Raw genomic sequence first — 22,056 nt, 5'->3', positions numbered from 1 at the left:
AACAATGCGTTTCTATTTGACCGACCCTAGCAAAGAATTTAACAATGCTTTTTTATTTGATCGACAATAACAAAGACTTTAACAATGCGTTTCTATTTGATCGACCCTAGGAAAGAGTTTAACAATGCGTTTCTATTTTTAGCAAAGAATTTAACAATGCATTTCTATTTGATCGACCCTTGCAAAAAAAATCACAATGCATTTCTACTTGATCGACCCTAGCAAAGAATTTTACAACGCATATCTATTTGACCGTCCCTAGCAAGAATTTGACAATGCATATCTATTTGACAGACCCTTGCAAAGAGTTTAACCATGCATATCTATTTGACCGACCCTAGCAAAGAGTTTAACAATGCATATCTATTTGACCGACACTAGCAGAGTTTAACAAAGTATTTCTATTTGTAGTATGCATTTCTCTATTATTCGACCTTAGTAAAGTGTTTTACAATGTATTTCTATTTGATCGACCCTAGCAAAAAATTTAACAATGCGTTTCTATTTGATCGACCCTAGCAAAGAATTTAACAATGTTTTTTTTATTTTTAGCAAAGAATTTAACAATGCATTTCTATTTGATCGACCCTTGCAAAAAAATTCACAATGCATTTCTATTTGATCGATCCTAGCAAAGAATTTTACAATGCATATCTATTTGACCGTCCCTAGCAAAGAATCTAACAATGCATAGCTATTTGTAGTATGCATTTCTCTATTTGACCGACCCTAGCAAAGAGTTTAAGAATGCATATCTATGTGACCGACCCTAGCAAAGAGTTAAACAATGCATATCTATTTGACCGACCCTAGCAAAGAATTTAACAATGCGTTTCTATTTGATCGACCCTAGCAAAGAATTTAACAATGCGTTTTTATTTGATTAACCCTAGCAAAGAGTTTAACAATGCGTTTCTATTTGATCGACCATAGCAAAGAGTTTAACAATGTGTTTCTATTTGTAGCAAAGCATTTAACAATGTATTTCTATTTGATTGACCCTGGCAAAGACTTTAACAATGCGTTTCTATTTGATCGACCCTAGCAAAGAATTTAACAATGCATTTTTATTTGATTGACCATAGCAAAGAGTTTAACAATGCGTTTCTATTTGATCGACCATAGCAAAGAGTTTAACAATGTGTTTCTATTTGTAGCAAAGAATTTAACAATGTATTTCTATTTGATTGACTCTGGCAAAGAATTTAACAATCCGTTTCTAATTGATCGACCCTAGCAAGAATTTAACAATGCATTTTTATTTGATTGACCCTAGCAAAGAGTTTAACAATGCGTTTCTATTTGATCGACTATAGCAAAGAGTTTAACAATGTGTTTCTATTTGTAGTAAAGAATTTAACAATGTATTTCTATTTGATCGACTCTAGTAAAGAATTTAACAATGCATTTTTATTTGATTGACCCTAGCAAAGAGTTTAACAATGCGTTTCTATTTGATCGACCATATCAAAGAGTTTAACAATGTGTTTCTGTTTGTAGCAAAGCATTTAACAATGTATTTCTATTTGATTGACCCTGGCAAAGAATTTAACAATGCGTTTCTATTTGATCGACCCTAGCAAAGAATTTAACAATGCATTTTTATTTGATTGACCCTAGCAAAGAGTTTAACAATGCGTTTCTATTTGATCGACCATAGCAAAGAGTTTAACAATGTGTTTCTATTTGTAGCAAAGAATTTAACAATGTATTTCTATTTGATTGACTCTGGCAAAGAATTTAACAATTCGTTTCTAATTGATCGACCCTAGCAAAGAATTTAACAATGCATTTTTATTTGATTGACCCTAGCAAAGAGTTTAACAATGCGTTTCTATTTGATCGACTATAGCAAAGAGTTTAACAAGGTGTCTATTTGTAGTAAAGAATTTAACAATGTATTTCTATTTGATCGACTCTAGCAAAGAATTTAACAATGCATTTTTATTTGATTGACCCTAGCAAAGAGTTTAACAATGCGTTTCTATTTGATCGACCATAGCAAAGAGTTTAACAATGTGTTTCTGTTTGTAGCAAATAATTTAACCATGTATTTCTATTTGATTGACCCTGGCAAAGAATTTAACAATGCGTTTCTATTTGATCGACCCTAGCAAATAATTTAACAATGCATTTTTATTTGATTGACCCTAGCAAAGAGTTTACCACTGCGTTTCTATTTGATTGACCATAGCAAAGAGTTTAACAATGTGTTTCTATTTGTAGCAAAGAATTTCACAATGCATTTCTATTTGACCAACCCTAGCAAGAATTTAACAATGCGTTTCTATTTGATCGACCATAGCAAATAATTTAACAATGTGTTTCTATTTGTAGCAAATAATTTAACAATGTATTTCTATTTGATTGACCCTGGCAAAGAATTTAACAATGCGTTTCTATTTGATCGACCCTAGCAAAGAATTTAACAATGCATTTTTATTTGATTGACCCTAGCAAAGAGTTTAACATTAACAATGTGTTTCTATTTGTAGCAAAGAATTTCACAATGCATTTCTATTTGATCGACCCTTGCAAATAATTTAACAACACGTATGTATTTGATCGACCCTTGCAAAGAATTTAACAATACGTGTAATTGATCGACCCTTGCAAAGAACTTAACAATACGTATGTATTTTATCGACCCTAGCATAGAATTTAACAATACGTATGTATGTATTTGATCGACCCTTGCAAAGAATTTCACAATGCATTTCTATTTGGTCGACCTTATAAAAGAATTTAACTATGCATTTCTATTTGACCGAGCCTGGCAACGAATTCAGCAATGTATTTCTATTTGATTGACCCTAGCAAAGAATTTAACAATGCATTTTTATTTGATTGACTCTAGCAAAGAGTTTAACAATGTGTTTCTATTTGAACGACCTTTGAAAAGAATTTCGCAATATCTGTTTGAAAGACCCCTAGCAAATGGTTTCTCAATGTATTTGTACATGTATCAAAGAGTTTAACAATACATTTCTATTCGACCGACCCTGGCAAATAGTTTAAAAACGCATTTCTATTTGACCGACCCTAGCAAAGAAACTGGCAATGTTTTGTTATATTATTTCTGTTTTAAGGACACACACTGGACGTACTCCGAGGAGAGAGCAGCCTCAAAGGCTCGATAAAGTATATAGTATAAACTTAATGGATGGCTTTCCGGTCAATTCAATAAAGTATATAGTATAAACTTCTAATGGATGGCTTTCCGGTCAATTCAATAACGTATATAGTATAAACTTCTAATGGATGGCTTTCCGGTCAATTCAATAAAGTATATAGTATAAACTTAATGGATGGCTTTCCGGTCAATTCAATAAAGTTATAGTTATAAAACTTCTAATGGATGGCTTTCCGGTCAATTCAATAAAGTATATAGTATAAACTTCTAATGGATGGCTTTCCGGTCAATTCAATAAAGTATATAGTATAAACTTCTAATGGATGGCTTTCCGGTCAATTCAATAAAGTATATAGTATAAACTTCTAATGGATGGCTTTCCGGTCAATTCAATAAAGTATATAGTATAAACTTAATGGATGGCTTTCCGGTCAATTCAATAAAGTATATAGTATAAACTTAATGGATGGCTTTCTGGTCAATAGTGAAAACTTTGACTTATTTGTCCAGTATAAACATGTTTTGAGCATAGACCAGTCATATATAACACAAACTAAGGACCGAAGATTTCTATAAGCTGTTAGGCCAAACATAATGAACACTATAACTTCATTTTGACGTTTGAGAAGGGAAATCAGCATGGTTTACCTTGCCTTATTTAGATCAGAATCAGTATTGTACACTTCGTTTTCGTAAACATCGATGTTTGTAAATATTAAAGATTGCGTTTTGTAACCTACTCAGGGTTCTATATTTCAATGTGTCTTGTATAAGAAAAACGTGCGCTGAAGCTAAAACAAAACATAATCAAAAAGTAAAAAAGTCATTTTGTAAGTAGAGAAATTTTGGTTTGAAAACGTGTAAATACGGATGACCTAGTAATCGAACTGTATACTGAATAACATTACCTAAATAACGGACAATTCCATTATCAAAAGAACAAAAACATCGCTGACCTCGAAATCGGACTATATATTCATGACGGCAAATCGCAGGAAAAGAGCCTGAAACAGTACATACAAAAACCAAATGACACTTTTTTTTTGTTTCAAAGAAATAAAACAATACATCATTCTATAGTATAATATACATATAGAAGTATATATGGACAGCGATGGATAAATATTTATATTATGAAATATTATATATGTATCTCCCCGGATCTCACCGATCCGAGAGAAATGCACAGAAGAAATATCGCAGGAGTTGTAAGTTTGACGGTTGTTTCGGTTAATCTACTCTGGTTTTAAATGACTATGGCTTAAAGTTTCTGTCGCAATGCATTCAAGAATTAAATGCTATTTTCATATAAACCTCATCGAGACTCCGACACGGTTGCAAATTCATGGATTCCAATGTGATTCAGTTATACCCATATAAACCCACAAAAAAAAAAAAATAGAATTCAGTTCCAATAGTTACATTTTTACAGTAGCTTGCTACAAAAATAAATATTAAATGTTTTCTATGACTACCAGAAAATCAGAATATATGTCTAAATAGAACAGCCACGTTTAGTTGTAATTTGCCTTCTAATAAAAATACAGTTCCTCGTTTTTATTTAAAATATCGTTAAATCCAGTGAAAATCATATGGTTGTGCCGATCCAATTTCGATCTTTATCGTCAAGAAATTTAGTTTTAGACATAATTCACTTTTTTTAAGTTTGGCGTCAATTTTTGAAAGAATTTTTCAAATGATGCCATTTTGTCCATGTTAGGGCCATCCTTGACATTGTTACGTATGTTGTTGATACGAAAATAAACTTCCACCTCCCCCCCCCCCCCCCCCCCTCCAATACAAAATACGTAGTGAATGTAAACATTTCTATTTGAAAGACACTGGCAAAGAGTTTCGTCAAAAATCTCAATCTTTTTCTATGCAAAGTGTTTCGCAGATTGGGTTTTAACGACCTTGATAGACAGCCTAGCCTTAGCTAGCAGGGAGTATCGGCGGCTACTTTTGTTCGAACGGCCCTTTCAAAGAGTCTAAAAGAATGACCATTTGTTTATGAAAGTGTTGTTGTGTTATTACATACTTCTTTGATGCGCGTTAATGTGCACCGAGGAACTGTGTTCTCTTTAATTCCTCTCTTATCATATTATTTATACAAGTTTGGCTACAAAACAAAGATAAGAGTGGTGGAGGTCATCATAAAATGTCTGTAAACATGTTCCAACTGATCACCATCACGTATGACAGATGTCACGTACTATATATCCTGACTGTAGCACAACTGACAGGCATAGTTCACTCTTACAAAGCAGACGTATTCTGATTGCCAGAACGAGACATGAACGCGCTCCAAACAAAGACGCTTTTTATAGTGCTGATGATGATTGAAAGGTGTATCGCAGGGACGAAAACCAAGTGCCAGGTTGTTGCAGCTCTGAGAGCGCAAGGTGTTCCTGATAGTGATCTAAGAGACTGTAAGTAGCTATCGTCTTTGTGTTCTTCACATCAGTTGACACTGCATGGCTATTTAGTTGCTCACCTCGCTTGTTGACAGTGTGCGTTGGGTGTGCGTTGATCTTGCAAGGCTGTCTAGTTGGTCTCCTCGCTTGTTGACAGGTGGGCGTTGATCTTGCAAGGCTGTCTAGTGGCTCAGCTCGTTTGTTGACAGCTGTGCGTTGTTCTTGCAAGGCTGTCTAGTGGCTCACCTCGCTTGTTGACAGCTGTGCGTTGATCTTGCAATGCTGTCTAGTGGCTCACCTCGCTTGTTGACAGCTGTGCGTTGATCTTGCAATGCTGTGTAGTGGTTCAACTCGCTTGTTGACAGCTGTGCGTTGATCTTGCAAGGCTGTCTAGTTGCTCAACTCGCTTGTTGACAGATGTGCGTTGATCTTGCAAGGCTGCCATTGACAGGTATGCGTTGATCTTGCAAGGCTGTCTAGTGGCTCACCTCGCTTGTTGGCAGGTGTGCGTTGATCTTGCAAGGTTGTCTAGTTGCTCAGATGCTTGTTGACAGCTGTGCGATGATCTTGCAAGGCTGTCTAATGGCTCAACTCGCTTGTTGACAGGTGTGTGTTGATCTTGCAAAGGCTGTGTAGTGGCTCCACTCGCTCGTTGACAGGTGTGCGTTGATCTTGCAAGGCTGTGTAGTGGCTCATCTCGCTTGTTGACAGGTGTTTATTGATTTTACAGGGTTGTCTAGTTGCTCATCTCGTTTGTTGACAGCTGTGCGTTGATCTTGCAAGGCTGTCTATTGGCTCACCTCGCATGTTGACAGCTGTGTGTTGATGTTGCAGGGCTGTCTAGTTGCTAATCTCGCTTGTTGACAACTGTGCGTTTATCTTATATGGCTATCTAGTTGCTCACGTCGCTTGTTGACAGCTGTGCGTTTATCTTGCAGGGCTGTCTAGTGGCTCATCTCGCTTGTTGACAACTGTGCATTGATCTTGCAGGGCAATCTAGTTGCTCACCTCGCTTGTTGACAGCTGTGCGTTGATCTTGCAGGGCAATCTAGTTGCCCACCTCGCTTGTTGACAGCTGTGTGTTGATCTTGCAGGGCAATCTAGTTGCTCACCTCGCTCGACAGCTGTGCGTTGCTTTTGCAGGGTTGTCTAGTGGCTCACCTTGCTGGTTAGCAGCTGTGCGTTTATTTTGCTGGTTGACAACAGTTTGTTTACCTTGTAGGGCTGTGTTTGGTTGCTCACGAAAGTTCCTACAAGTACGACGCCGAGAATAACAACAGCAATGGGTCTACAGACTATGGAATTTTCCAGTTCAATAATAATTACAATTGTGGCAACAGCGACGGTACTAACTCAGCAACGTGCTGGAGACTCAGGACCTATGGTTGCGCAGACTCATGTAGTAGTAAGTGTTTGGTTTGAATCTATGATGGATTTATAGTGAAAATAAATACTGCGTATTGTATCCAGTGATCATGATTTTTATGTCACATACCTCTTAATTTCACATGTTGCCTAATCTGATAATTAGATACAGGATTATGAGACATTATTTTAAAGTCGGACAATATTAGCTGTGTTCTGCAGAGCTCCTCGACTACGCAAAATATTCTCTCTTGGGAAAAAAATGCAGTTTCTATATATGTAGACTTTAATAGTCTAGTCACTAGCTACTAGACTGATAATAAACATGTTTCTACATTTTCACTTTTTTGTCTAATTCCATTTCATAGAGACAAAAGCCAGTCTATTTTAGAGATTTTCACAGAGGATAGGATATAGACTGGCTCAGCTCACTACATTCAATCATAAAAATATAAAACGATGTTAAAAATAACTCAGTATCATAGTCATATAGTTATAGGCCTATACTGATTTGTCCCAGGCTGATCTTACCGTGTAACGTTGTTTTTTTTTTTTGCAGGTTTTACGGACTCGGACATTACTAACGATGCAAACTGTGCTAAGAGGATTAAAGACTGCGATGGATTTACTCCGTGGTTGGTAAAAGATAACAGTTTTAATCGAGTGACTTATTTAGTAATCATTTCTACATGTAGTTTTGGCGTTTTTTTATCGATTTTCCTAAAATGCATATTCGCGTCCGACAACTCTGAAACTGTTTCTATGACTGAATAATCTCCATACTTAGTACATTTTTAACCCCAGTATTTCCGATTGTCAGGTACGGTTGGAGGAACCACTGCTCGGACGTGTCTGGATCAGCGTACGACTACAGCGGCTGCTGAAACCCGTAGTTTCTGGATACAAAGCGTGTACTGATAAACAAAAAAATAAATAAATAAAGCAAACATACATCCACTCGTGTTTTATGATATTTCTGTAGGTTAGGTTTAACGTCACACCGATACAATTACATGTTATATGGTGACTTTCCAGCTTCTAACGATGGAAGAAGACCCCAGTTGCCTATCTAGGCATTATGTCAACAATGGCGGGCTGCTGGGTAGAACCACTGACCTTCCATAAGCCAGCAGGATGGCTTCCTTGCATAAAGGAATTATACATCTCAAATAAGGTTTCATATCCTAAGCGGTGAGAGCAAGCGACATTTCCACCACGCAGACACAGCCACGAAGGCCCCATTTTATGCAGGTATAATGATGTTTGGACGCAGGCTCTACAAGTAGTTGAACAATCTATGATTGCCACATGATAACTTTTTCTCAATTTTTTTGATTTATGACCCATGCATAATTTCGCAGAAATGTATGGGAGGAAGTTGGTTTTAAGTCTTCTCCACATCGAGACATCATTGAACCATTTTAAAATAGTTCCAACAAACTGTTACAGTAGCAAAATGATGCGTACGTTCTTTATTGCCATCTTTCATTTTACAAAAATTATGCACCTGTCAATATTTTGCCCGTCCGGGGAGGTGTCGGGCTGACCCTGGGGAATTTGACATTTCGAAAATTTTGTTGTCTAAATCCCCACCCTAGAGACAACCTTTTTTGTCTAAATCCCACCCTAGAGCCTGGTTGGTACATCAAATGTTTGTCAAATTCCCGCCTGTCGGGAATGGTCTTCTGTCTAAAGTCCCGTGTATGCCCGCCGCTCCCCCGGGCGGGCAAAATATTGACAGGTGCATTATACGAAGAAAGTGTTCGTGATTTTAATTTTAAATACGAAATTTGGAGCGAATATACCTTTACTAAACGCAAAAATAACGTCTGTATTATACACGATACTTTGTTCTGCCTATAAAACATTATATAACAGGAATTAAAGTACATGATATGTGTACATAAAATTTTTTTTTTCCAATTAATAATGATGATGGCCCTACATCGCTCACCTGATTCACTTTTTCTCAATAGCAACGTCAATATGCCAGAGAGATAAAACTTTACTGGTACACACACTCAGAATTCACATAGTTATAGCCCAGTCAGTTATGGTACATTACAATTATTGCTTAATCAAGAGCATAAAACTGCTCAATAGTTTTACTTTACCACCTATTGCTCACAGCTTACATATCCGTGAACATTAATAAAAAGTAATAATGAAGAAGTGTTATCTTTGCAGTGGGCAATTCAGTAGTAAAACAGGAAGAGTTTTTCTAAATCATGAGCACATTTCTCTACACGAACTCACAGTATAACATGGTCATATCGAAATCTCATTCTGTCCATTTATTTATTTATTCATTTGGGTTTTACGGCGCACCAACACAGTATAGGTTATATATTGCGCCAAACAGAACTACAAATTTTGGTTCCACATCTCATCTACATCGAAATAAAAACATGAGGTATGGAATCAAAATTTGCATACCTGCTGGAATCACAGAGTTACTGCAGAACCAAGTGTTAAGACCCTATTAGTCGCCTCTTACGATCATGCAAGGATAAGGCAGTGGTTCCAATTCTTTTCATACACAGATCGGCCCAGAACCACATGGGGCTCATTCTGTCCAAGTACATGACTTTGTATGGTTAATAAGAAAATTTTTGAGCTGGTACCATAAGATGAACTTAATATCTTGATAAACTTAAGATATTAAGTTGCAAGGATGTAAACATTTAGTGTAGTGAAATATGGCATTTTTTATAAATTAAAGGCACTTACTAGTAATTCCTTGATGAAGTATTATAACAATTATGATCTGACCATTTATAGACCTTGAAAGAGATCTTGTAGATATACAGGTTTAAGACTGGTAAATAATTTAAAAACGAAGGTGATAGTGTAACATAGTGAAATATGGCAAGTTTTGATAAATCAGGCAACTGTTGAGCTACTACAGTCAATCTTGTGTCAATCATCATCTCTAAATAAAATCCACTTTTACAAAACCTGTTTAAAGGCTGTTATTTTCTCTTTGAAGTCTTTCTGTTTTATCAGTGCTAACTTATCTGTGTCGAAAGACTATCTATCAAGAAAAACACTTCCAAAGGGCAGTCTTTTCAGACAAGTTTGGCTGCATTCTGATCAGGCCTATACTCAAATTTGACAAAGATCTTGTGTTTTTCCCTGCACATTAAAATTTCAACAAATTAATTCTACACCTTTTGTTTCCTGGGGCTGATAAAATGTAAATATAAAAGCACACATGGACAGTTACTTTCTTATACATTAGCTTGTGGTTGTTGGAGTTGGTTGTGGGTGTACCACTAGACAACCAAAACCAAATACATTTAAATATCTAAATGGTTATTAGGCCTGTAAGCATAGCAAAGCGTATGGGAAAATTCCTGTATTGGGACATGAAATGAAACCAGGCCAGTTAGCAGAACCTATGGGGAAAAGCCTGTATTGGGATATTAACTGAGATCAGGCCAGTTAGCAGAGCATATGGGAAAAATCCATAATTGGGGCATTGACTGAGATCAGGTCAGTTAGCAGAGCATAATTATGGGAAAAATCCATAATTGGGACATTAACTGAGATCAGGCCAGTTAGCAGAGCATACGGGAAAAATCCATAATTGGGGCATTAACTGAGATCAGGTCAGTTAGCAGAGCATATGGGAAAAATCCATAATTGGGGCATTAACTGAGATCAGGCCAGTTAACAGAGCACATGGGAAAAATCCATAATTGGGACATTGAGATCAGGCCAGTTAACAGAGCATATGGAAAAAATCCATAATTGGGACATTAACTGAGATCAGGTCAGTTAGCAGAGCATATGGGAAAAATCCATAATTGGGACATTAATTGAGATCAGGCCAGTTAGCAGCGCCTATGGGAAAAGTCAATAATTGGGGCATTAACTGAGATCAGGCCAGTTAGCAGAGCATATGGGAAAAATCCATAATTGGGGCATTAACTGAGATCAGGCCAGTTAGCTCAAGCATATGGGAAAAATCCATAATTGGGGCATTAACTGAGATCAGGCCAGTTAACAGAGCATATGGGAAAAATCCATAATTGGGGCATTAACTGAGATCAGGCCAGTTAGCTCGCGCATATGGGAAAAAAATCCATAATTGGGGCATTAACTAAGATCGGGTCAGTTAGCTCGCGCATATGGGAAAAATCCACAATTGGGGCATTAACTAAGATCAGGCCAGTTAGCTTGAGCATATGGGAAAAATCCGTAATTGGGACATTAACTGAGATCAGGCCATTTAGCTCGAGCATATGGGAAAAATCCATAATTGGGGCATTAACTGAGATCAGGCCAGTTAACAGAGCATATGGGAAAAATCCATAATTGGGGCATTAACTGAGATCAGGCCAGTTAACAGAGCATATGGGAAAAATCAATAATTTGGGCATTAACTGAGATCTGGCCAGTTATAATTAACAGAGCATATGGGAAAAATCAATAATTTGGGCATTAACTAAGATCAGGCCAGTTAGCTGGAGCATATGGGAAAAATCCATAATTGGGGCATTAACTGAGATCAGGCAGGTTAGCAGAGCATATGGGAAAAATCCATAATTGGGGCATTAACTGAGATCAGGCCAGTTAACAGAGCATATAGGAAAAATCCATAATTTGGGCATTAACTGAGATCAGGCCAGTTAACAGAGCATATGGGAAAATTCCATAGTTGGGGCATTGAGATCAGGCCAGTTAGCAGAGCATATGGGAAAATGCTATAATTGGGACATTAACTGAGATCAGGCCAGTTAGCAGAGCATATGGGAAAATTCCATAGCTGGGACATTGAGATCAGGCCAGTTAGCAGAGCATATGGGAATATTCTATAATTGGGACATTAACTGAGATCAGGCCAGTAGTAGAACCTATGGAGAAAAGCCTGTAGTGGGACATTAACTGAAATCACACCAGTTTAGATAGCATAGCATATGGGGAAAATCCATCATTTTGACATTAACTGAGATCAGGCCAGTTAGTAAAGCACATGGGGAAATTCCTGTATTCAGACATTAAATGAAACAAGGCTAGTTAGCAGAACCTATGGGGTAAACCAATTATTGGGACTTTAACTGAGGTCTGACAGCTGCTGGTATAATAATACCTTTTTGAAAATGAAATATGTGTTAACAAAATACTGGAATACTTCAAGATAAATTCTTGAGCGAATCACAGATAGTATACACATTTCATCTCCAGATGATGAATATCATCAGTATTGCACATATAAATACTTTTCAAATGTGACATAATTCTACACTAAATCAAAGTTTAATGCTGTTTTAACAAAGTAAGACAGTTCAAATCTGAGAGTAGTTTAAATCAAAAGTATTTTTCAAATAAACAGCCAAGGTCAGTCACATATAAAGTCAAAGCATGTCACATATACAGTCACAGCCTGTCACACATACAGTAACAGCCTGTCACACATACAGTGAAAGCCTGTCACATATACAGTCACAGCATGTCACATATAAGGTCACAGCCTGTTGCATCTATAGCCACAGCCTGTCACAAATATAGTCACAGCATGTCACATATACAGCAACAGCATGTCACATAAACAGGCAGTCTGTCACATAAGTAGCCACAGCCCATCATATATGCAGTCACAGCCTGTCACACATACAGTCACATATATAGTCACAACTTGTCACAAATACAAAGGATGTCACATATACAGTCACAGCCTGTTTTAACCTCAGTCAGTAAAATATACAGTCACAGTGTGATAGTTCTTAGATAGTTTTATAGCAATGCCTCACATAAAAATATCATAGTAAGACAGATCTCATGCGTAAACAGAAGTCAGCAACATTAAATCAGGTCTCCTCTGTGAAAATTTGCTCAGGAAATATTCTATGCAGCAGTTATCTTCATGATTACAAGAACAAACTACATGTTCAATAACTTAAACCAGTCAGTTTTAAGTATCATCAATAAGAATTAGTTGGTTAACCATCCATCATGACTTTGATATATCAACACAATAACTGCATTTTGTAAAGCTTTAAACAATCAGTGTTTGTTTCTCTACAAACAATCAGGACCTTTGATTCACTGGCAAATAAAAATGTATCAAATCATGTATTTAAAAAAATTACTACACTGGTTATCATCTTCAGTGCCAGCCAGTTGTTGTTGAATGCTGCAAAACTATTCCTAATGTTCGCATCCATAGCATTTGGTAAATGGTGGACTGTAGAAATACTCATATTTTACTTGGTGACCACTTGTACGTCCCCGTGTAGGTGAAATTATTGTTTGCAAATAAATCATCACTCTCCTTTGGACCTCGACTGAAAAGAAACAAATTTAATCATCAAAATAGTTTACATAAGTAAAAATCAACAAAGTATATACAAAATGTTTTAGCAAACAATTATTCTTAAATCTTCTGAAATCTACATCTTTTTTAAATTACCTAGTAAGCTGACAAAATGTAAAGCACTAATTCATTCTAGCTGAAAACAAATGAAACTTGTAGACTATTTAAAACAATTTTACAATTATTTCAGTGAGTTAATTTAACATTCACCCATCAGAATAATATTACCTGTATTAGTTATCTTTTTGGTTTTTTTTTCTGTTAAATACTGAGAACAATCAATACTAAGGCACACTGTGGGTGAGATAGCTTTGCAGATCTACTTGTGTATTACTTTATAATTTCTCGCATAAAAAAGGTTGAAATTTGTAGTCTTACTTCGTACTTTATGGAAAATTTCTTTACTAAGTAAGAATTTCGTAACAATATGCTGTAAATAACATAAAATTGAGCCGCCCCATAAGAAAACCAACATAGTGCATTTGCAACCAGCATGGATCCCAACCAGCCTGCATATTCGCACAGTCTGGTCAGGATCCATGCTGTTCCCTTTCAAACCCTATTGCAGTTAAAGAAACCTTTAGCGAACAGCATGGATCCTGACCAGACTGCGCGGATGCGCAGGCTGGTCTGGATCCATACTGGTCGCAAATGCAGTAGGTTGGTTTTCTCATGGCATGGCTCATTAATGAATTGTGCATCTATGTAACATTACTGGATAGTCTGATGTAAAGTTTCCTGCACGGAGATTAAAATTTGTTAATAAAGCTTCATTTTAATAAGCATAACATTTTGAAATGAGACAGTATTCACATATTAACTTGCACTATGTGCTCTTGAAAATACAAATGTACTGGTTGGGAACCAGTAGCAGGACAAATTTTCATCTTTCAGCTCCATTAGTTCATCAAAAAATATTTGACAGAAATGAAGCCACACTGCACAAACTTCAGCTCCTTCTGCGCCCGATGTTGTAATCAGCATCGCACTGTGACGTAAAGTATGGGTTCCATGGGGCATCAAAAAGGGTCACAAAAAGAAGTTATTTTCCCCTTGAGGTAAACCAGTATCTGGACAGATATTCTGATGATGTTTTGCTGCTATTTTGATATCAAAAAAAGTAATTAAACTATTTTTACACATTTTTTTATCATCTCTCCAAAAATGCACATGAAAAATAATCTGACTTTCATTAGCAGCTAAGAAAGCAAATAGAGGCTAATTATTAAAAACTCTAATTTCGTCTAACACGAATTCTTGATAATTCCAATAGATATAGAATAAAATTAGTGCAAAAATCGACAGCCCTGTATTTTATGTAACTATTACCGTGAAATTAAAAGCAGCACATGTTATCAGCAGACAATTAATATGTAGCTTAGTTATTTCTTCCCCACTTGATACCTCGACAAGTATAAACTACTGCGCATGCGCAATGCTATCTTCATGCCCCGTGAAGACAGAAAGTTGTTTTGTAAACACAGGTGAGGTATCATCATAAAAACCTAACATTATACAGCCCTGTAATATAGTGGTTTGTTGCAGACATGAAGAACAAACAACCAATTGATCCGGATGAAACAATTAGTAATACGTGAATAACAACGAAATAGAGACTGGTCCTGTACGGATACAGCCATGGTTCCCAACCAGTAAAGAAATGTTTCACATCTAGGTAAGATGAATTCCATAGTCAATCAAAGAAAACATATATCTTCGAGGTACTCTATGGAATTAATCTATGAAGCAGGTATTCAGCTCAATTTCACTATCAAAGTTATTGTACTCTCCTTTTATTGCAAGAACTAACAAATCTTTTTCTTTAAAATGACAACAACAAAAATAACAGGAAAATGGTGGGTGTTAAAGTGTACTATCTTTGGAAAAATCTTTAGCAACTTTTTTTTCAATTGAAAGAAAAGACAGAGGCATTTAGGTATACAATTAATATATACAAGATGTAAAATTGCCCCATCCTACCAAAGTATCACCTTGTGTCTATAAAATACTGTAAATATCAGAGTTTTGTTATGACCTGAACAGTGATCATCAACATTACTATTATTTCAACACATTTTCTTAACTTTTCTACATAATCAATCACAAAAATTCTTAATTTCCCCTCAATAAAATTATTTTATCTCTTACTGGATATTTAAGAAAAGCTAAACTTTGAATTCAAATGCTATTTATATTTCCATCAATCAAAATATGTATGTCAATGTATCTTGCATTTAACTGGTGTAATATTTAACAATAAATGATTACACCAAATTTAATACAATCTGATAACACCTATGCAAATCACCATACAAGCAAACAGTCCATACATTAAGATCAGCCGTCTAGCATGAACACAACCAGCGCAACGTAAACTCTCACCATTATACACCTCTTACCACTAGCTTTACTTCTATTACGGCGGGGTATAAAAAATGTGAGTATAAAGAAATCCAATTTCTTCTTAGAAGCTCACCTTTTTTAAAGTATCTGCTAGTAAATGCTGAAAATCAAGCTAAAAAAAGCAATACTTCTGGCAACTTTTTTATTCTGCTTAATTATAAAAAAGGTAACATACATATTCATGTATAAATTCTAAGTGTGTACATGTAAAAAAAAAAACATAATCAAAATGAGAACACATCAAATTTATATACATAAAAATGTAAAAAAAGCAAACTGATTGGACACATCAAGTGCATATATATAACAAGCAAATACAGAACGGCAGATAAATCTAGAACAAACTTAACAAGCTGTGCAACACTGAGTGCTTCTCAAAATTTCTTTCACTTCTGTTACTGATTTTTTACGTAATACAGATGCTCCATAGACTAAAGGCTCAAAATGCCTTTATATACAATGTGGCTGCCACTCTTTTCTTACCAACAAAAAGTCAGGATCCATGCTGTTTGCTAACTTTTTCTCTAATTGCAATAGGCTTTGAAAGTGAACAGCATGGATCCTGACCAGACTGCGTGGATGCGCAGGCTGGTCTGGATCCATGCTGGTTGTGAATGCACTATGTTGGTTTTCTCATGGTGCGGCTCAAATGTGCAATGGGAATTGTAAAGCTTGCCTACAATATTTCAAAACTTAGTAATGGTGACCTTGACTGGACTGTTTTATTATGTACCCACTATTTTTCTGTCTCCAATACAGTATGTATTTTACTAGAGAATACAAAACCCTGTATTCAGTTCCCATCACTTAACAAATATTCAGTCAGAAACTTCGTAATAGTGGAGTCTCAATGATCCATGTATCAAAAAGTTCGCTGTTTCAAGTGAGTCTTATCTAGCTAAAATTACAATCAATTTTGATTTATATAACACTAGAAATTGGTATATGTATGTAATGAAAGGGGCCTTGATATGAGATGGTGCATTTAGCTCATTTTTTTTTCTGCAAGACCACGTCACATACTGTACGTCTTGTAGGATCCAGGCCTTGCAAAATCTACAGGAGCAGAATGCAACATTACGAATCAAGGTACTGTTATAATAACCCTATTAAATATAGCTTGTTTCTTATTACAATACAGATGGGAAAGCAAACTGTTAAATTAAGTAATAATGACCTTGACTAAGCTGAACTGGCCAAATATGCAACCTCAAGGGGTTTTGTTTTGCAGAAAACATAAAAATTTATACCAGATGAAAAATTCAACATTGTTGATGTAGACTCAATTCTGGCATCAACTTTAAATCTTAACTGCATTAAATAAAATTTAATGCAGCAACCAGAATTGATACAAAAACCATGGAAGAGTAGCACTATTTTTTTTTGTGGTTCTACTTTTTTTTGTGGTTGCGGTCAACAAATGTCACTGAAATTCCTGCTTGTTTGAAGTACCTGCTGACTTTAACCTACAAATTTGTTTACAGAATAAAGCTGACTGAACAATGTAAATGTGTAAATAAACCTTTTATGATTTCAACAATATATAATACTGCTTTAGCGCACACTTCCATACAAAACTAATGATGACATCTTTAAATGGCAGTCAATGTAGGATTTTCTTCTTAAATATTTTGATTATCAAATTCATAATTCAGGAAGAAGGCTCATTATATATACACCATGGAGTGATAAAATGAGTCAATTTTTATACAAGACTGATGCAGTTCTATCAAGTTTTTCAATCTCTAATGCTTGTTAGGAAGGAATAATGTTTCTTTTCACAACCAGTCTGTCTTTTCTCATGTCAAATATGATATATATTACTTAATGCAGTACATGTTCCATTTTACATTACCAAATTGTATTCTACTGAACTGTATTAGCCTAATCTTTCCAGATATTTCTCACAGATGGTCAAGACACTTGTAACTACAGATATTTCTCATAGCCGGCCAGGGCACCTGTAACTACAGTTTTTGTGCATTCCACCTATATGATCCTGTATACTTGAAGTTGCATCGTTCACACAAATGGTCGGATTCTTTTGGACCTCGACTGAAAACAACATATATAATAATACAATCAAGCAAAACACTACAGAATGAAATACAAGCACACACTACAAGTAAGAAAAATCAAATGGATATTAGGAAGGAATCTGTCTGGATGGCAGTTTGAAAATGTGACGATGTTGTCTAATTTAAATAACCTGAGTGGGCTAGATAACTTATGAACAAACAAGAAGGCCCTGAAGGTCCTTTATTGCTCGCCTGACAAATTTCTTACCCAAGATAATGCAGTATCTAATATGGCCTAGTTTTTGACATCAGGAAACTCAGTTGCTAACCTGAGCCAGATCACATAGAGATAAGCATTTTGACAAAAATACCTAATGATCAAGCAAAAAATGTGAACACTAGTGGTAACACGACCTTTTTATCATTTGACCTAGTGACCTAGTTCTTGACCTCTGGTAACACAGGTTTGAAACTGACCTAGATTTCATACAGACAAATATTCTTACAAAGTTCATTTAGATCTGGTAGAAAATATGGCATATATGGTGTTGTTAAGTTTCGCTAGGATTTGTACTAGAGATCTAGTTTTTTACCCCAGATAACCTAGTTTCGTATAAGACCTTATTAAGGAAAAGATTCTGAACAAACTTCATAATAAAAACTGGTTCAGTTACTTTAGGAGGTGGTATTTGAACAACTCTGGAAGAGGACCATTCAAGAAACATCCATGTCAAGTTACGGAGGAGAAGTTGTTTGAAGGACATGGTGGATGGAGAGACGACTGATGGACAAATGGACTGATAGATTGTGTGTGATCAAAATAGCTCATCTTAGGAGCTAAATAATGCTTCAAGCACGTCAAAGTTATCAGACAGACATGCTTATGCATTAACTTATACCAAACTGCCTTTATGACAATAATGTAAATTGCCAGACAATTAAATCAATGTAGGGGTTACAAAATTATGCCCTGGATAAGGTGCCTGAACTCTTACAAATGGACAGACAGTTATTACTTAATTGTCAGAGCCCTAATAAGATTGACATCTACCCACTCAGGTGAAATAATACAGACAATTAAAATGAACATGATAAAAAGAGCTAACATGACAAAATAAGAAGATGAAATCTGTAAGTTGGTATAAAGTTTTAAACTGTCGCCTCAGCATATCACAGTTGTATTTATGTACAGACATTAATACAGCAGTATTATGCTGGGGTGAATGTTATATTTTCTACAATCTAGTATATTATGTAGGGCATTGTTAGTAAAGGAAATTCTACACAGCTATATTAGTAGGGTATACTGACTGTAGGACTGAAGAATTTAATATATGTGCATTACTAGAGACCCCAACCCAAACTATGATAGAAACCTAACTGATATAATTATGTATGTATCATAGCCTCTGGTTGAAACGCATGGCTAAACAACGAAAGGGTCTGAAAATACTGGAAAAATAAATCATTTCGACAAATCTAAAGTCAATTTCTTGGCAACAGAGACCCCCTCCCCACTATCCTAAACTGCCAAACAAACCTTTGATTTTCTAGAGTACTTAATTATACTGTTCATGTGCACATAGCCAATTAATAAGAGAGCTTATCACTTAAAAATAAAAATACAAGAATCATTCTTAAACAATCATCATCAGATGTGATATAGCTCCTTATAATCTAAGAACATTATTATATTTTCTGATGATGAAAATTCCAAAGTATCTTTTAAAATCTTATTCTATCATCATTCTAAGTAATGCAGCAAAGTATGTCAAAACTAACACAACACCTGCGGAGTTAAAATTTACATCAGAATCCCGACTCTCAAATTATTACAGGCAATAGATGGGTTAACTTATAACTAAGTCTTTGCATTTACGCATACACAGTAATTTTGCTGTTAAACCTTCAAAAGTAATACACTTTCTAGTCTCAGGTATTCTGCAACTTAAAATCTGAATTTTGCACCGGATGAAGTGTTACTACTTGTAAAGTATGCTCTAAGAAGTTTACAAGTAACAGAAGAAAACTTAACATGCACTACAAGCTACAGAGACAGTAGTGCAGTATAATGCAGCACCCAATTCAGCTCAAGTGCTGAGACAAGAAAACAGATTTTGTTAACTGTTAATTCAGAGGCAGGAAAACAGTTCAAAATGCACACAAAAAACCCTAAGGATCTTATTTGTTGTATTTGTTTCTCAAAAGTATTAACCTAATTTAAAAGAAAGGAGAAAGTGCTCTAGAATTTTAGTGTCATATGCCCCAAGATTTACAACAACGTCAATGCACATATTGCAGGTATGCCATGCAAGTAAAGTACACACACAAACCACTACATGTGTATAACTACACATTATCACTAGTTACCTTCCATATTTATACGGGATTGGTTTGGGTTTCTCGCTCTCCATCTGATGTAACAGTGGAGTAAATATCCTCCACGCCTGGTACAACTCGTCAGATCGTACAAAGTTGATCTGGGACCCGGTGAATACATCTAAAATAAGGCGCTCGTATGCTTCTGGCATTTTAACTCCCTGTAAAACCATGTGTACAACCTTTTATTCATATGATTTAATACTGAAAGCGCAGAAAAATTCACCGAAGATAAACATGCATGAAAAATTACATGTCAATTATTGGAGTGAAATGATAATGCTGTTTTGTTTCGCAGTATTTAATTGTATATAACAAAAACACCACTGAAACTGATTGTGAGTCAAAATATCTTGCTGGAGAGCAAGCCTGATAGCCCATATCTTATAAACTTTTCTTCGTCCTTGCCAATTTAAAACGCACTTCAATAAAGGGCAACTAAATGAGAAGGATGCCACCTGTGCTGTGCAATACAGAGACACAGTTCCTTTTTTTCCACTGATTCTTAAATTTAAAATTTCAATATTATTTAAAATGAAAAGAAAATTAACAAGAGCACCGCCTTGCGGGTGCTGCCGCTCATCTGATTTTTTTGTATAATAGAAATATTGTCCTACCCATGGTTTTTTAAGTCTAAAAAGGGCCATCATTCTTGCAAAAAGCAGGTAGAGTTATGTTTCTTGATGTACAGCGTCCGCTTATGATGGTGAAAAACTGTTGCAAGTTTTAAAGCAATAGCTTTGATAGTTTATGAGAAAAGCTGACTTAAACATAACACTCAACCAAGAAAACTGATTTTCTAAGTCCAAAATGGGCAACAAATCTTGAAAAAAACAGGATGCCATTATGTTTCTTGCTGTACAGGGTCAGCTTATGATGGTGAACAAGTGTTGCAAGTTTCAAAGCAATAGCTTTGATAGTTTAGGAGAAAAGTTGACCTAAACATAAATCTTCACCAAGAAATTTGATATTTTTTAAGTACAAAAGGGGCCATAAATCTTGCAAAAAGCAAGACGGAGTTATGTTTCTTGCTGTACAGGGTCAGTTTATGATGGTGAACAAGTGTTCCAAGTTTCAAAGCAATAGCTTTGATAGTTAAAGAGAAAAGCTGACCTAAACATAAAACTTAACCAGGCAACGCCGACGCCGACTCCAATCAAGTGATGACAATAACTCATCATTTTTTTTCATAAAATCAGATGAGCTAAAAAGAAAACAAGTAATGCTTACCTTATATCTACTACCATATGTCAGATCTAACTCTGTCTCCTCACAGTCGAAGCTCATGCCCGGGCTCTTTGTCATCATCTTCATGTACACAGCCTCATTGGGCTGCACCCGTATTACAAGCTCATTGCGTTTCACCTTGCCCTCACTAAATATATCACCTGGCATATCCTTGAATTGTATCCGTACTTCAGCCTTGCGTTCGTTTAAAGCTGTGAAGTAAAATAGTAGTAATAATTTGTATAGTAACTCGTTATATAGTTACTTGTTTCTATTCCCGTTAAGTTATATAGGGTACACATGGTTACTCCATTTTACAAACACTGTAAGTTCTACCATTGTACAAAGTCATGAGTTTAGTGTTTAAAGTTCCCTCACCAATAAAACGTGCTTTCTACACATAAGCTGCACCATGGGAAAACCAACATAGTGGCTTTCAAAGCCTATTACAATTAGAGAAACGGTTACTGAACAGCATGGATCCTGACCAGACTGCGCAAATGCGCAGACTGTTCTGGATCCATGCTTGTCACAAAGCCACTATGTTGGTTTTCTCATGGCGTGGCTCACATAACAACTTCTCCACTTGACATTCAAATGATGTCAGACCATACAATTAAGATTTTCAGAAATTTCTCCTAAAAAAAAGAGAAGAAAATCAACTTGCCAATTTTTTTTTTTATTCTGAATGAACTTTCATGTTCTGAATTGAAAGCCACTTGCTTTCAGTGTTGAATAAGCCAAGCTGTAGCATATATTATCCTAATCAAAACATCAAAGTCTACTGTGTAACAGATT

The 22,056-nt window shown here is 35.8% G+C and overlaps 2 protein-coding genes across 5 annotated transcripts in view; one reads left to right on the top strand and one right to left on the bottom strand.

Moving 5' to 3' along the window:
* The first annotated feature begins 5,339 nt into the window (after positions 1-5,339).
* LOC123529879 (lysozyme c-1-like) lies at positions 5,340-7,887 on the top strand. The gene is made up of 4 exons (XM_045310446.2): positions 5,340-5,562; positions 6,770-6,952; positions 7,472-7,547; positions 7,733-7,887. Exons 1-4 carry the CDS (start codon positions 5,427-5,429, stop codon positions 7,794-7,796), a joined length of 459 nt encoding a protein of 152 aa, XP_045166381.1. The 5' UTR covers positions 5,340-5,426; the 3' UTR covers positions 7,797-7,887.
* Positions 7,888-8,355: 468 nt separating this feature from the next.
* Positions 8,356-22,056, bottom strand: part of LOC123529880 (glucose-6-phosphate 1-dehydrogenase X-like) — a 39,416-nt gene continuing 25,715 nt past the window's right edge. For 2 of the 4 annotated variants that reach the window (XM_045310451.2, XM_045310449.2), the window contains 3 exons: positions 21,262-21,470; positions 20,023-20,192; positions 8,356-13,202 (listed from right to left, as the gene is read on the bottom strand). In XM_045310451.2, the coding sequence (XP_045166386.2) occupies positions 13,115-13,202; positions 20,023-20,192; positions 21,262-21,470 (467 nt within the window). In that variant the 3' untranslated portion in view covers positions 8,356-13,114. Of the gene's footprint in view, positions 13,203-15,762; positions 17,690-20,022; positions 20,193-21,261; positions 21,471-22,056 lie in introns of those variants that run through there. The other 2 variants (XM_053521160.1, XM_045310448.2) reach the window with 1 other exon arrangement.

Source organism: Mercenaria mercenaria, chromosome 13, assembly GCF_021730395.1.
Source record: "Mercenaria mercenaria strain notata chromosome 13, MADL_Memer_1, whole genome shotgun sequence".
In the NCBI taxonomy this organism is placed as follows: domain Eukaryota; kingdom Metazoa; phylum Mollusca; class Bivalvia; order Venerida; family Veneridae; genus Mercenaria; species Mercenaria mercenaria.
This window is presented reverse-complemented; position numbering and strand designations above follow the sequence as displayed.